Here is a 14,334-nt window from a genome sequence, read left to right as displayed (position 1 = left end):
TTGTTTTGTCTTTGTGGTGAAGCAACTGGGAGCCAGGAACTCTTGTTTATCATCGCTAATCATCTAGAGATCTACCACTAGACCCTGACCTTTATTTTGTCCCGTCCCCTCAATACCTATACTTGCCTTTGTACAGTGTAAAAAGTGGCTTTTTGACTGCACCCAAAGAAATAATTATGCAGTTTCTATGCGGCATCACAGCTTAAATACTTCAGTTCTCCTCTAAACTCAATCACTTTTTAATGCTTATGTGTGTATAGTGGTACCTCTGGTTAAGAATTTAATTCCTTCTGGAGGTCCGTTCTTAACCTGAAACTGTTCTTAACCTGAAGCACCACTTTAACTAATGGGGCCTCCCGCTGCCACCACTGCGTGATTTCTGTTCTCATCCTGAAGCAAAGTTCTTAACCTGAGGTACTATTTCTGGGTTAGTGGAGTCTGTAACCTGAAGCGTCTGTAACCCGAGGTATCACTGTATTGTATTTGTATCCAACCCTTCTTCCAAGGAGCTTTGCGTACCATATGTAGTTCCTTTTTGCCACAACCACCCTGTGTGGTAGGTTAAGCTGAGAGATAGTGACAGGCCTCAAGTCAGCCAATGAGCTTCATGGCAGAGTAGGAATTTAAACCTGGGTTTCCCCACTCCTAATCCGAATCTCTAACCACAATGGATTGGGTCCAGTGCTGACGTGCAACACTGGGTTCAGTCCAATATTTCCTCTCTGCTGCCCTTTGTATGTCCAGCATGGTAGCTGGGTTCTGCGAGAAGAAAGTGTGCCTTGTCGGAACAGTTTGCTTCTCTCTGAACCAAACCTCCTGCCTCATTTGGCGTGTGCTTTCTGCTCTCTCTCCAGCCAAAGAGATCCAGCTCATGCACAGAGCTCCTGTTATCGGGATCGTTGTTCTGGATGGCCAGAGCACTCCCCTTCCAGAGCCGCTGGAAGTGGCCCATGACCTTTCCAAGAGTCCCAACATGCAAGGGAGCCACCAGCTTCTCGTGGTGTCGGAAGAACAGCTTAAGGTAACACAATAGAGTGCTTGTGTATATGCATGCTCTTTGCCTATAAGGGAGCAGCCAGAGAAATTATAGTATGGGAATTCATTTCCTCTTGCAGATCCTTCCTGGAACTTGCTTGTTTTGAGGTGATACTTGGTTGTCACCTTTGCTGAAGGGCATTTTCAGAGTTGGGGAGGTGGAAAAGCATACTATACGCTTGGAAGTTTGCAAAGATTCCAACCTTCCCTGCCACCTGAGCAGATCATAGAGTAATGTGCATTACTAACCCTATGTCTGATACACTTTCCCCACTCCTGAATTTGATATTCTGCCCATAGATGCTTCTCTAGAAAGGGGCAGAGTTGGGCTAAGGAAAAAAGACTCTGTTCAGGGATGTTGACTGCAAACCGGCTCTCTGCTTATTTTTATGTATCTGAGGATAGATATTTGCAAGCCCAGACTTGATACGACCTAGCCATGTGAGAGATGCTTGCAAATCCCTTATGTACAGCAGTGAGCGGCAGCAAAGTTTAGCTACTCCTTCCCTTGCCGCTGTCAGAAATCCAGGCTTTTTTGCTGCTGAAGGCGGGAGAGAGACTACACAGCTCCTTTTTGGCAGCTAGACTTAAAGCATGCTGCTTTGCTGCCACACACCAGCAGGAAACTCATTACGCATTGACCGGAGATTGGATGGCTCTTGCATGCATGAAGGATTTAATACACAGCTTGTTTACGTTGGCAGGTTTTCACGTTGCCCAAAGTCAGCTCCAAACTGAAACTTAAATTGACGGCCCTGGAAGGCTGCCGGGTTCGGAAGGTGACAGTGACCAACTTTGCCAGCTGTAAGAGTGAGCACAGTGAGAATGACCTGGCTGTTCTGACAAACCTGGGGGACATCCAGATTATTTCCCTGCCTGCACTCAAGATACAAGTGCGCTACCCCTGTATCCGCAAGGAGGATGTGAGTGGCATTGCCTCCTGTGTCTTCACCAGATATGGGCAAGGTAACAACATGGTCATCCACAGGTTACCAAGCTCCATTGTGTTAGGTCTTGGAAGCCTTTCTGCCTCTTGTACAAAATAGATAAATGTGGGGTGGGGGAGAGAAGGGGGACTTATTTTGTCCCTCTATCCACAATACTGTGAAAGCAAGAAAGAAAAATATTAGTTGGGATAGTAGTATCTGCTTTGAAGGTGACCCGGAAACTACAATTAATCCAGAATGTGGCAGCTAAACTGGTGACTGGGAGCAGCCGCCGAGACCAGATAGCACCGGTCTTGAAAGACCTACATTGGCTCCCAGCACGTTTCCGAGCACAATTCAAAGTGCTAGTGCTGATCTTTAAAGCCCTAAACAGCCTCGGTCCAGTATATCTGAAGGAGCGTCTCCACCCCCATCATTCTACCCCATCACTGAGGTCCAGCACCGAGGGCCTTCTGGAGGTTCCCTCACTGCGAGAAGCCAAGTTAGAGGGAACCAGGCAGAGGGCCTTCTTGGTAGTGGCACCCGCCCTGTGGAACGCCCTCCCACCAGATGTCAAAGAGAACAACAACTACCAGACTTTTAGAAGACATCTGAAGGCAGCCCTGTTTAGGGAAGCTTTCGTGTTTGATGGATTACTGTATTTTAATATTTTGTTGGAAGCCACCCAGAGTGGCTGGGGAAGCCCAGCCAGATGGGCGGGGTGTATATAATAAATTATTATTGTTATTATTACTACTACTACTATTTTATTAATAATAATTAAAATTTTATACCACCCTTCATCCGAAGATCCCAGGATCGTTCACAACATAAAAATACAAAATGGGAATACAAAATACATAATAAAAGCTAAACAAGCCAGTAATTCCCCCTCTCACAAATACATTTAAAAAGCCATAGAATGTTAATCAGCCGAATGCCTGGTTGAAGAGAAACATTTTTGCTTGGTGCCTGAAGATATGTAATGAAGATGCCAGGAGAGCCTCCCGAGGGGAGAGAATTCCACAAACAGGGAGCCACTGCAGAAAAGGCCCATTCCCATGAATGAATGAATGAATGAATTTATTAATACGGTCACAGACCAGCGTCAACACACACAATATCACAGATCATAAAAATATATATCGGAAATACGAAAGACAATATGAATATAACAAGGATTTAAATATAAAAATTAAAATTAATTATTAGCGTGCCCCCTGTAAATAACATTTAGGGGTTTAGTCACTATGGAATACCACTTGCTTCCTGCGATTGATTGCAGACGCACAGAATTTAGCTACATTTAATGTAGTCTTGGGATTCTTGTCCTCTAGCAGTAGTTTTAAACTATGGTGTTCCGATTCTTTCCTGGACTTTTGCAAAACAGGTGTAATAAAAGTCAAACGTATATCCTCATAGAAACGACAACGTAATAGTACATGTGAAGCAGTTTCAACTTCCAACGAGCCACAAGGGCAGACCCGTGCTGTGTATGGTTTACCCTCAAATCTGCCCTGGCCATTCCCATGTTGCCTCACGTTCTAGACCTCACGTTGAGGAAGCACATGCAGAAAGGCCTGAGATTATGAACGCAGGGTCTGTTTCGGTTCATATACAAAGAGGCAGTCCTTGAAGTACTGCAGTCCTGAGCTGTTTAAGGCTTTGTAGGTCAAATCCAGCACTTTGAATTGGGCCTGGAAACTAACTGGCAGCCACTGCAGTCAGGCCAAGATTAGTGTTATATGCTTAAACCATCTTGCCCCAGTGAGCAACCTGATCCCCAGCTGAAACTTCTGAACCATCTTCAGAGGCAGCCCTATGTATAATGCATTGCAGTAATCTAACCTAGAGCATATTAAGTTAAAAAATGGTTTACACAGGGGTCTGAAAAGAGTGCGCTTGAGAGAACATTGCATGAGAATCAGACAAACATACAGTATTTGGATCTTTCCATGCATAGGAGTCCCAGAGATCTAGCTGAGAAATATTAAATAGTAACATGGGATCTCTTTAAAAAAATCTGTCACAAGCACCAAGCATGACTTTGGAAAGTGCTCATGCAGCTGAGCCTTTGTATGTTTACTCTGAAGTTAATTCCAGGTCCGCCCCCCCCCAATTGCCCTTGCTTCAAAATAAGTGTATGTGGGTTTGCAGCCTTAAGCTTAGTCTTCTGAGTGAGTAAGATTTGTAAACATGTATTTTGGGAAACTCTTGTGGGACGCTTTCTGCATCTGTGCATGCACAACTTGCCATTTCTCCATCTTTCTCCTCTGCAGGGTTCTATCTCATCTCCCCGTCAGAGTTTGAGAGGTTTTCACTTTCCCCAAAGTGGCTAGTTGAACCACGATGCTTAGTAAAAGTACCTGAAAACACAGGCAACAGCCATGTGCACAGCTCACCTGGTGTGGAGAAGGCATCAAGGATATCCAAGTATGAATGATTGTGGCATTTGTATTGTGTGGATGATAGAAAGGGTGCAACATTCTACTTTGTATTGCTGGTTTTGTGTGTTGAATATGACATGCGTAGCCATGGGAACTGCAACAAAGGAGGCCCATGGTCACTCTGGAAAGGGGTTAGGGTTGCTGTCCTGCCACCATATGCACCTACATGATCTGACAATGCCTCTGCTCATCCCCTAATGCAGGCATAGGCAAACTTGGCCCTCCAGATGTTTAGGGACTACAACTCCCATCATCCCTAGCTAATGAGACCAGTGGTCAGGAATGATGGGAATTGTAGTCCCAAAACATCTGGAGGGCCGGGCTTTGGGGTGCCTGTTTTAAATGAGTTTACCTATGCCTGCTCTAATGCCATCCCAATGTACTGACAAGGCTTTGCTTATCTGCCACCCACTATTCATTGTTCTTATTGGAAAAAAAAGTGGTTTTAAAAATGCTGAAGTTGCATATTGCCATATGTTCTGGTGCTGAGATTCTACCACCTGTGGAATGACTCTCCACAAAACAAAGCCTTCTGAGCTGGGTACAACATACAGTCCCCAGGCTGTGTAATCATTTTGTGTGTGCACTAGGTGGGATGGTTAAAGGGTAGCAGCAAAATATGTCAGAACTGGTACACGTCAATTCTAGCTAACCACCTAACCATCTCCTAGTTGCCATAAGCGGATACGCCTCTGCCTAGACCGCTGATGGGGGTTCACATGGGGGAATATATATCTCCCTATCGGTCTATCCCTAGATGTAGAAAATCAATCAGTCGTTTTATTTGTATGACACGTTTCCAAAGCTAAAGCCATGCTGAAGGCAGAATACAACATGTACAAAATTTACAAACATAACAAAAGTAGTCTTAAAGAAAAAATCAAAACATAGAGAAGGGTTCTTGTTGTTTTGCTTACTCTTCTTCTTGATACGTTAGTTTTCAATATGCTGGGGAATTTTATAAGGATGAGCAGTCATGTGAACTCCCACACAAATTTTGAACTGACTTAAAAGCTGAAGGTTTTTTAAGAGGCAGCATGTGCCTGTCAAAGTAGCGCAGTGTAAACCAAGGGTGCATGACTTTCTGTGTGCCTATGATAATTGCATCTGACTTGCAATGTCTAGGGGGTTGGAATTGGTTTATGATCTTGTCTAATTGACTCTTCTTTCTATCTTCTGCAGTAGCAAGGAATCGGGATGGAGTGCCAGTGATCCAGGTGCAGATGGTAAGAAAAATGTGAATGTACAGAGAGAAATTGCTGGTCCAGTGCTGTTTGCTTAGTAATGTAACATAACATCCAGTTTGGATTACTCCAGTAGTGCAGTACAGGAAACGGCCCATGAAGGCAGGTCAGAAACTCAGATTGGCTTAGGATCTAGCTCAAAGGCTGTTGGCTTGTTTCAATAGGAGGGATAATGTCTTAAGAGCTTCATGGAGTACCAGTTTGTTTCTGGACACAATACAAAGTGCTGGTTGTGACTTGTAAAGCCCTCAGCCTAGGACTTGGGGTACTTATGTCCCATGTCAACCTACAAAGTTAAGATCTTCAATTGGAGGCCCAGTCTTCTGAGAGTTTCTGCTTGTTTCCTTTTCAAGGGAACTTTAAAATGGGAGAAGCCATTCTGTGCCACTTAAAGACCAGATCATGAACATCACTCAGAGGAGTCATAGATTGTCAGAATCGGGTTAACTTGCCCTTTTAAGAACTTCAAAGGGTGGATATGCCAAGCATAATGGGTTGTCTTCAACTATGTTTTAGCCAGAGTAGAACCACTGAAATGAATGGCCCTAAGTTAGTCATGTCTCTTTATTTTAATGGCTCTACTCCGAGTAGAACTTACATTGAATACAACCCAATAAATCTAATGTATTTGGGGGGCGGACTTTGTGAGTTTCTTTGTATCGTGGGAATTGACCGCCTTAACATTTGTCTGATTTGCCTTTCAGAGAGGACACATGGCAGATTGATGGAGCATGCCCTGCTCAATGATGAGAGTGAGAAACACATGATTTCTTTCGTGCTATAGGGGTGGAGGGATGGGGATTCTGTGGGAATTGGCTTGAGCCACTTTATTCACTTGCTTCTGGTTATTGAGTCTGCTCCCCTCCTTAATACCAGCAGCCATACAACATTAGGTAGGTTTCTCTTTGGGATGTTGTCTTCATGAGTTTGCCTCAATTAGGCAGGCAGTTGACCAGTAACATACCTGAACATGTCTATATTTGTGTACAGCTGCCCAATGGCATCTCATAATTGCTCTTTGGTGCTTAGCACATCAGTATCCAGCAGACATTCAGAGTTATGTGGCTATTGCACTAGGAGGACCTGATCTACACATTGGGCAAATTGATATCCCAACATCATGTCCACATCTGTAAAATGGGAATAAATTCTGACCTATCTCACACGATTTTTCGTGAGGGTAAACACGAAGTTTTCAGAAGCATTTTGCCATTTTAAAACTGATACATTTAATAGTGAGTAAATTTGATATCCTGACATATGTTGTTGTTATTATGTTGTTGGGTGCTTCCAGAGCTGGCAGCTGTTCTGCTTTAAGGCGGAAGTGGGATAGCAAATTTCTAAACACTCTGTAACCAAGTGGTCAGTTCCTCTTTCCCCAGATGTTGGAGGGGAGCAGTTTTCATTGGGATCTTTGTATGTGTGGGGCGGGTTAAATAGCCCCCTCCCCTCACTGCACCTCTGCTGCAATTTGGGGTGGGGGGAGGGAGATAATGACCAGAATAGTAGCTTCATAGCAGCTATATTGACTATAAGTAGATTGGATTTGAGGGGAAGGAAGTAAAAGCCTAATGGGGAAAATGTGAGAGGGGGTCTTTCAATCACAGTATCATGCCAATGCCCTGTAAAAAGTGACTGAACAAAATGTGGTTATTCCACAGTAAATGTCTGGTGTGGAAGCAGCCAGTGTTTCAGTGTTTAATTCAGCCATGAGTGTAGGGTCTGTGGAGAAATTGCCCCAAATAGAGATACCAGAAATGCTATTATTTGTGTACATGGTTGCCAAAAGAAACATCCTACGCATGTTGGCTTCAGCTGGGGTGGACCATTTTGTGCACATCTGCCACTATGCACATGTTTCCTTTTTGACATGGCACTACAAATGCTGGCATCCAACTTTAAAGACTTTGGCGAAATTATGGATTTAAAGAAAAAAAATACCTAAACTTGAGACCTAAGCAACCTTGAGAAACACAAAGTATGCACACCCTTTTCTCTTTTGAATGCTAGCTGCAAGCTTTTATGCCGCATAGTATTCTTTCTGAAGTGCAACTGAGCAAGCTAAAATAATATCTGTATGTCTATGTTTGGTGTCCTCCTTGGCACATTGGTTGTGAGACGCTGGCAATTGTTTAGCACAACAGGATTGTATTCAGTTACCCTGAATCTAAACAAAGTTATTGCCCAACTTTTAATCAAATACATTTCAGACATAGATCTGTTATATTAGACAGTAAGTTGAACACAACATCATCAACTAGATGTCATCCTTCCTTAAGGATAAAATGTGAATTTCATGTCAGCTCTGTAGGAATGGTTAAAGTTCGTTTATTTATTAATGGTACTTATCTGCTGCTCAGTAGCAAAATTATCTGAACAGCTTAATAGCAATGAAAGCATAAAAATATAGACCGCAATAAGCTAAAATAAAATGAATTCTGCATGAAAATTCCAGCAAGAGAGAAGGAAATCAATAAGTAAAACATTTATCTTTTAAAAGTCCTGTCAGCAGAATCTTTGGAAGATGGGGCTTAAAAAAACAACTGTTCCAACAGTGGAAGTAAAACTGCTTCTTGAATACTAGAGATTGAAGAATATATGCACTTCTTTCGCATGAATGTTTTTTTCCTCCCTTTTCAGAAGTTCTAAAAGAGATCCAAAGCACTCTGGAGGGTGGAAAAGGGTGAGTGTCCATGGTTTCTCTTAGAACTTGGGGAGTTAAACTGTTCTGTCCTTGTGATAGAAGGGAAGTGACATAGTGAACATTGGAGAACATCTATTTAGCAACCCTGAAACCTGGTGCTGTGTTCCTCAGTGGCTTCCTTCGCATTCTCAAATATTTAACCTTCTATTAAGTCTGCTGCCAACACTGAACAGATTTTGTATTTCTCTGTACATTCTGATATGAGGGTTGCTGTTGTTGTTTTGCTTTCTAATTAAGATATTTACACCCAACTTGAGTTAAGATACCCACTATACCAATCTTGTGAATAGGAAGGAGATACAGATCTAAAAACAACATTAAGTCAGCTGGTGTCGAAGAGGAGGGTGGGTGAATTGGGTCCCATGGATTTACTTCCTGGCACTGGGGAGGCAATTCTTCTTTTTCAAAAGGAGAACCAGTAGAATACTGGTTGTCACATATGACTTACTTTTAGGATTTGACGGGGGGAATGGAAGTGGGAGAGAAGGTGCCTCTATCTACAGGCATATGGAGATTTTGGTGTTGAGAACCAGAATGGTACAAGTTGTTTGTCACAGTTTCCATATGGCGATTTTGTCTTTGCAGGAGTTATAGTGACAAAAACTCAAGGAGAATTCAAGTAGGACACAGACTAAGCAATGGAGGAGGTATGTGGGTATATATGCTATAGGTGTATTTAGAGAAAACAGTATGGTTTGTTATAAAATTACATCTTTATGTAGCTTCCTTATGCAAAAACTGGTGTCTTATGAACCATGAACAGAAAACTTGAAGCTTCTGCTCATGGTTTGTAACAGATCAGTTTTTCGTTTTGTCTGAATATGGGAAACAGTAGCTTCCACAAATAATAATTTGTTTAACAGAGATTTGACCTCAATGCCAGGCTTGGCCTCCTCTGCTGTCTTCACACAGTTTTGTTCTTGAGATGATGGCTGCCAATGCCTTCTAGAGTATTTTTATGTCTCTCCCATTCCAATTCACCACTGCAAAAAAGTACTTGACAAAAAGGAGGAAGTAACGTCTCACTTTTCTCCCATTCTCTGCAATTTTCATCCTTAAAGGTAGACTGCAGCTGGGAACCTGGCCAGAGTTCACTCTATAAACCAACATTACCGTATTTTTCGCTCTATAGGACGCACTTTTTCCCCTCCAAAAATGAAGGGGAAATGTGTGTGCGTCCTATGGAGCGAATGCAGGCTCCCTGGCTTCAGTGATAGCAACGCGAAGCCTCAGAAGCCTGCGCTCTGGAGGCTTCGCGTTGCTTCCGCTGAAGCCAGGAGAGTCTGCTCTTTGAGGCTGGCAGTGGGGAAAGCAGCGCTTCCCCCATCGCCCGCCCCAGAGGATGGGGGGCAGCAGGAAGGCGCGCAACGCCTTCCCGCTACTCTCCAACCCGGGTTGGAGGCTGGCGGTGGGGAAAGCAGCGCTTCCCCCATCGCCAGCCCCAGAGGATGGGGGGCAGCAGGAAGGCGGGCGACGCCTTCCTGCTACTCTCCAACCCGGGTTGGAGGCTGGCGGTGGGGAAAGCAGCGCTTCCCCCATCGCCTGCCCCAGAGATTGGGGGGCAGCAGGAAGGCGCGCGACGCCTTCCCGCTACTCTCCAACCCGGCTTCGAGGCTGGCGGTGGGGAAAGCAGCGCTTCCCCCATCGCCAGCCCCAGAGGATGGGGGGCAGCGGGGAGGCGCGCGACGCCTTCCCGCTACTCTCCAACCCTCCTGTGGGCTTTTGCGGGAGATGGGGGAATTCCCCCACCTCCCGCAAAAGCAGGCAAAAGCCGCGCGCTCTTTAAAGGGGCTCCGTGGCTTCTTCTGGCTTTTCTAGGAGGTGGGGGAATTCCCCCACCTCGCAGAAAAGCCTGCAAGAGCCGCGCAGCCTTTAAAGACGGCGCAGCTCATGGGGGCTTTTCCCCAAGGAGGGAGAAGGGATTGACTGGCCGAGTCAGTCCCTTCTCCCTCCTGCGGGCTTTTGCGGGAGATGGGGGAATTCCCCCACCTCCCGCAAAAGCAGGCAAAAGCCGTGCGCTCTTTAAAGGCTGCGTGGCTCTTGCAGGCTTTTCTGCGAGGTGGGGGAATTCCCCCACCTCCAGAAAAGCCTGCAAGAGCCGCGCAGCCTTTAAAGAGCGCGCAGCTCTTGGGCGCTTTTCCCCAAGGAGGGAGAAGGGACTGACTGGCCGAGTCAGTCCCTTCTCCCTCCTGCGGGCTTTTGCGGGAGATGGGGGAATTCCCCCACCTCCCGCAAAAGCAGGCAAAAGCTGTGCGCTCTTTAAATGGGCTGCGCGGCTTTGCTGGCTTTTCTAGGAGGTGGGGGAATTCCCCCACCTCGCAAGAAAGCCCGCAGGAGCCGCGCAGCCTTTAAAGAGCGAGCGGCTCTTGGGGGCTTTTCCCCAAGGAGGGAGAAGGGACTGACTGGCCGTTTCAGTCCCTTCTCCCTCCTGGTCGAAAAGCCCGCAGGAGTCACGCGGGGCTCCTGTGGGCTTTTGCGAGAGGTGGGGGAATTCCGCCACCTCCCACAAAAGCAGGGAGGTCTTGGAATAGCGCACAGGCTGCGTGCAGCCTGTCCACTGCTCCCAGAGCTGCGGGGAGGGGGATAATATTTTTTCCTTGATTTCCCCCCCTGAAAACTAGGTGCGTCCTATGGTCCGGTGCGTCCAATCGTGCTTGAAGCAGAACTTGATGCCCCCCAACTTTGGCTGCATGTAGACTGTTCCTCTGCCAGCTCCCACCAGTGATGCAGAGTAGGAGATAGGGACATTGCAGAAATTATATACAACCGTCAAAGGTGTTACTTCAGGATGCTGAATGCCTTGCTGTTGTGAGACTGGCATTTTCAAAACATTAGTTTGCATCCAATTACCGTATTTTTCGCTCTATAGGACGTACCGGACCATAGGAGGGGGAGAACGGGGGGGGGGGATTTTTTTTTCTTGTTCTTCCCCCTCTAAAACAAGGTGCGTTCACCCGAGCTTGTGGGGCTGGCGGTGGGGGGAAGCGCTGCTTTCCCCCACCACCAGCCTCAAAGATCCCTGAAGCCTTTGAAGCACAGCGCCCCGCTGCCCTGCAGAGGCTTTGTGCGCAGCCATCCCCAAGCTAGAAGAGTGAGATGGAGCCCTCCGTCTCGCTGTTTTGGCTTGGGAACAGCCTTGCTAGCCTCTGCAGGGCAGCGGGGTGAAGGCATCCTGCTGCAGAGGCTTTGCGCGCAGCTATCCCCAAGCTAGAACAGCGAGACGGAGCGTTCCGCAGCGCTCCATCTCCCTGTTCTGGCTTTGGGCTTAGCCGCGCAGCCTGTATTCGCTCTATAGGACACACACACATTTCCCCTTAATTTTTGGAGGGGGACAAGTGCGCCCTATAGAGCGAAAAATACGGTATATATTTGAGTCCTACCAGGCTGGGACACACACACACACACACACACACACACACACACATTCTTTACCAAAAACATACCCATGTGGTTTCACGAAAGTGCAGTATGCATTAGACAATGCACAATAAAGCAACAGCCTCTTCAGGTTGTGTAAAATGATTCTGCCCCTTTTCTCTTCCCAGCAGAATGATTGTGCTCCTGCAGTGTCTCCGTGATGTCTGACGTTTGGAAAGAGTGCCATAACACTACTGACTACAGGCCCACCGTCACTGGAAGAGACATCCACTAACCGTGGCCTTGGATTCAGTTGCAGGGCTGAGTCTTGCCTGGCCACTCACCTGCTTATCATCCTCTTCACTGTGCCTCACCTGAAGCCCTCATTTTCTCTCTGAGATGCCAGCCTTGCACTAAGGCTGGAATGCTTCCCTTGGCCTGTTTCCCTTCATGCCTCTGGATATGTTTTTGCAATTCTTCAATCGTTTGCACAATTTCTTTTAAAATAAAATATTTCTACTGGGATGGGTTTTAAATTATAAATATTACTGCCTTGGGTGCAGAGATTTTTTAAAAAAATAAATACTGTTACCTCCGACTAAGATTATTTTTTGTACATTTTTTTTAAAAAAAATCATACTGGGCGTTTGTTCAATAGATATATTTTAGAAGAGTTCTTTTTTAAAAAAAAAAATCTTGAATGAAATAATATATGTCATTTTAGATTCCTGTGGCTGCTGTAACTTTTTTTTTTCTCCTTCAAATGAGGAAATTGCAAGGGGTTTGGGTTTTTTTGGTCATGTTACTGTTAAGTAGTTTTGCAGACTCAGGTAGATTCTTATTTTTGTAGCTGATCAGAGCTGGAAAAATTAATCAAATTTAACTTGATTTGTGTGTGGACACTACATTGAACTGTTGTGAAATAAACCCGTACTTTTAACATGCTTTTTAATTTGACCAAGAAACTCTGTTGCCTCATTTTGATGCCCTCTGAAATGTTTTAACAGCCTTGCAACTGCAGCGCGGGAAGTGATCCTCTTCATTTAGCTGCTTGTAGTGCTTTCCATGGTCACATGAAACTTGTTCTATAAGCCACAAGTTCCCCACATTCTGTGAAAGGCAGACAAATCTCACCTGGAAGGGGTTATTATAGACCACTCAGCCTTTCAGCGTAATTGCCTAATGCCTTTCTAGGTTGCTTTCCAGGAAATTTTACCAATTCTCTCAATCTAGTCCAATTCACTAGACCAAAGGTAACAGGTCATATTAATTTAGGTTTGATTCTATGCACCAATCAAAAGCACAGTATAACACCCAGAGAATGAAGTGTGTAATAATGACAAAAATTATCCTTACTAAACCTAGAAAACAATTTGCTTTGCTACAGGGCAAGGTAAAAAATGCCTTGTAATCAAATGAATCTTATTTTTAAAAAATTCTTCCTCCATATACGAAGAATTATAATAACTGATGAAGGGGCCTGTATAGTACTGCTAGGGAGACTAGAGCTAGGTTTAGATTCTGCAGGCAGGGGACTAAGAAAATCTTGGGAAGATGATTTATCAGTTCCCATTTTGTAAAAATTGGAATAGCAGCGCGAACCACCAAGAACTTGCTCTTACGTATGTGTAGAGAGGCGAAATGACAAAAAGGCACCAGGAAGTAAATATACAAACATTAAAAAGAGTTTATTTGAAAAGTACAAAATTAACTTACTTTATTAAATACCTCAGTTAGGGACTATGCTAAAATATATAAATATATATACATAAGGAGAAGGAAAATCCTCCCCAATTTAAAAACCCTGTGTACCGGCTGCTCCTAGTACACTGCCAATATTGCAGCATGTGTCCCTAGAAGAAGCCTTGGGTATACCTTTTCTTTGGCGGAAGGTGGCCGTTTTGAGAAGAGTCCGCAGACCGTTGGGTCGCCACCATGAGCTCAGACAGAGGAGCGCTCCTCTTCAGGCTCAGCTTCCGGTTTTGTGTGCATCTCATCCTGGCGGTTCTTCTGGCACCCTGTTGGCAGGAAGCTGCTTCTGTGGCCCTGGGAGGTATCCGACACTCCACCTGTGGGCAAAGCTGCCCATCCCTCCTGGAATATCCTTTCCGTTTCTGCCCGAGAATGAAACTTCGATAAAAGGATTCCACCTCTGGAAGGTCTGCCAGATTAGTCATCTCTATGGCATCGAGCAGATGGCTGTACTCCAGGGGGACAGGACTTCTTTGGCACTCTTGCAGTGGGGGCGAGTCCTGCCTCTTCAACACCTCCACGTGCATCTTACGGTTTGGCGGCAGCAGCCGTGGCCTCTTCCTCTCTGCAGACTTGAGCAGCAAATCTGAAGCGCAGATCTGCAGGAATTCCTCTTTGGGATTTGCTTCCGGCTCCAGCTCTTGGGCCACATGATGCAAGTCTCTTTGGCGGGGGCACTGTGCCGTCATCCGGCTACTTGCGTACAATTGCGCCTGAGGGGGAGGCACCACCATCAGGTAGAAAAAGGCATGTGACAAGGATGTGTCCCTTGTCCAATTCTCCTGGCTTGGAGCACAAACTGGTGACCCACACCCTGACACTTGAGACGACACGGTGGGGTGTGTCTGGGGTTTCCGTTTTTCATACCA

The 14,334-nt window shown here is 45.5% G+C and overlaps 1 protein-coding gene across 8 annotated transcripts in view; it reads left to right on the top strand.

Moving 5' to 3' along the window:
- The window catches only part of LLGL2 (LLGL scribble cell polarity complex component 2), a 70,495-nt gene extending 57,817 nt beyond the window's left edge, over positions 1-12,678 (top strand). For 4 of the 8 annotated variants that reach the window (XM_083598111.1, XM_083598112.1, XM_083598113.1 and 1 more), the window contains exons 19-26: positions 855-1,021; positions 1,740-2,001; positions 4,241-4,394; positions 5,591-5,634; positions 6,357-6,404; positions 8,293-8,335; positions 8,942-9,003; positions 11,902-12,678. In XM_083598111.1, coding sequence (XP_083454237.1) covers positions 855-1,021; positions 1,740-2,001; positions 4,241-4,394; positions 5,591-5,634; positions 6,357-6,404; positions 8,293-8,335; positions 8,942-9,003; positions 11,902-11,909 — 788 coding nt within the window. In that variant the 3' untranslated portion in view covers positions 11,910-12,678. The remainder of the gene's footprint in view (positions 1-854; positions 1,022-1,739; positions 2,002-4,240; positions 4,395-5,590; positions 5,635-6,356; positions 6,405-8,292; positions 8,336-8,941; positions 9,004-11,901) is intronic. The other 4 variants (XM_083598114.1, XM_083598115.1, XM_083598110.1 and 1 more) reach the window with 2 other exon arrangements.
- The last annotated feature ends 1,656 nt before the right edge of the window (positions 12,679-14,334 follow it).

The sequence above is a fragment of the Podarcis filfolensis genome (genome assembly GCF_964270895.1).
Source record: "Podarcis filfolensis genome assembly, chromosome: 2".
In the NCBI taxonomy this organism is placed as follows: Eukaryota; Metazoa; Chordata; class Lepidosauria; order Squamata; family Lacertidae; genus Podarcis; species Podarcis filfolensis.
This window is presented reverse-complemented; position numbering and strand designations above follow the sequence as displayed.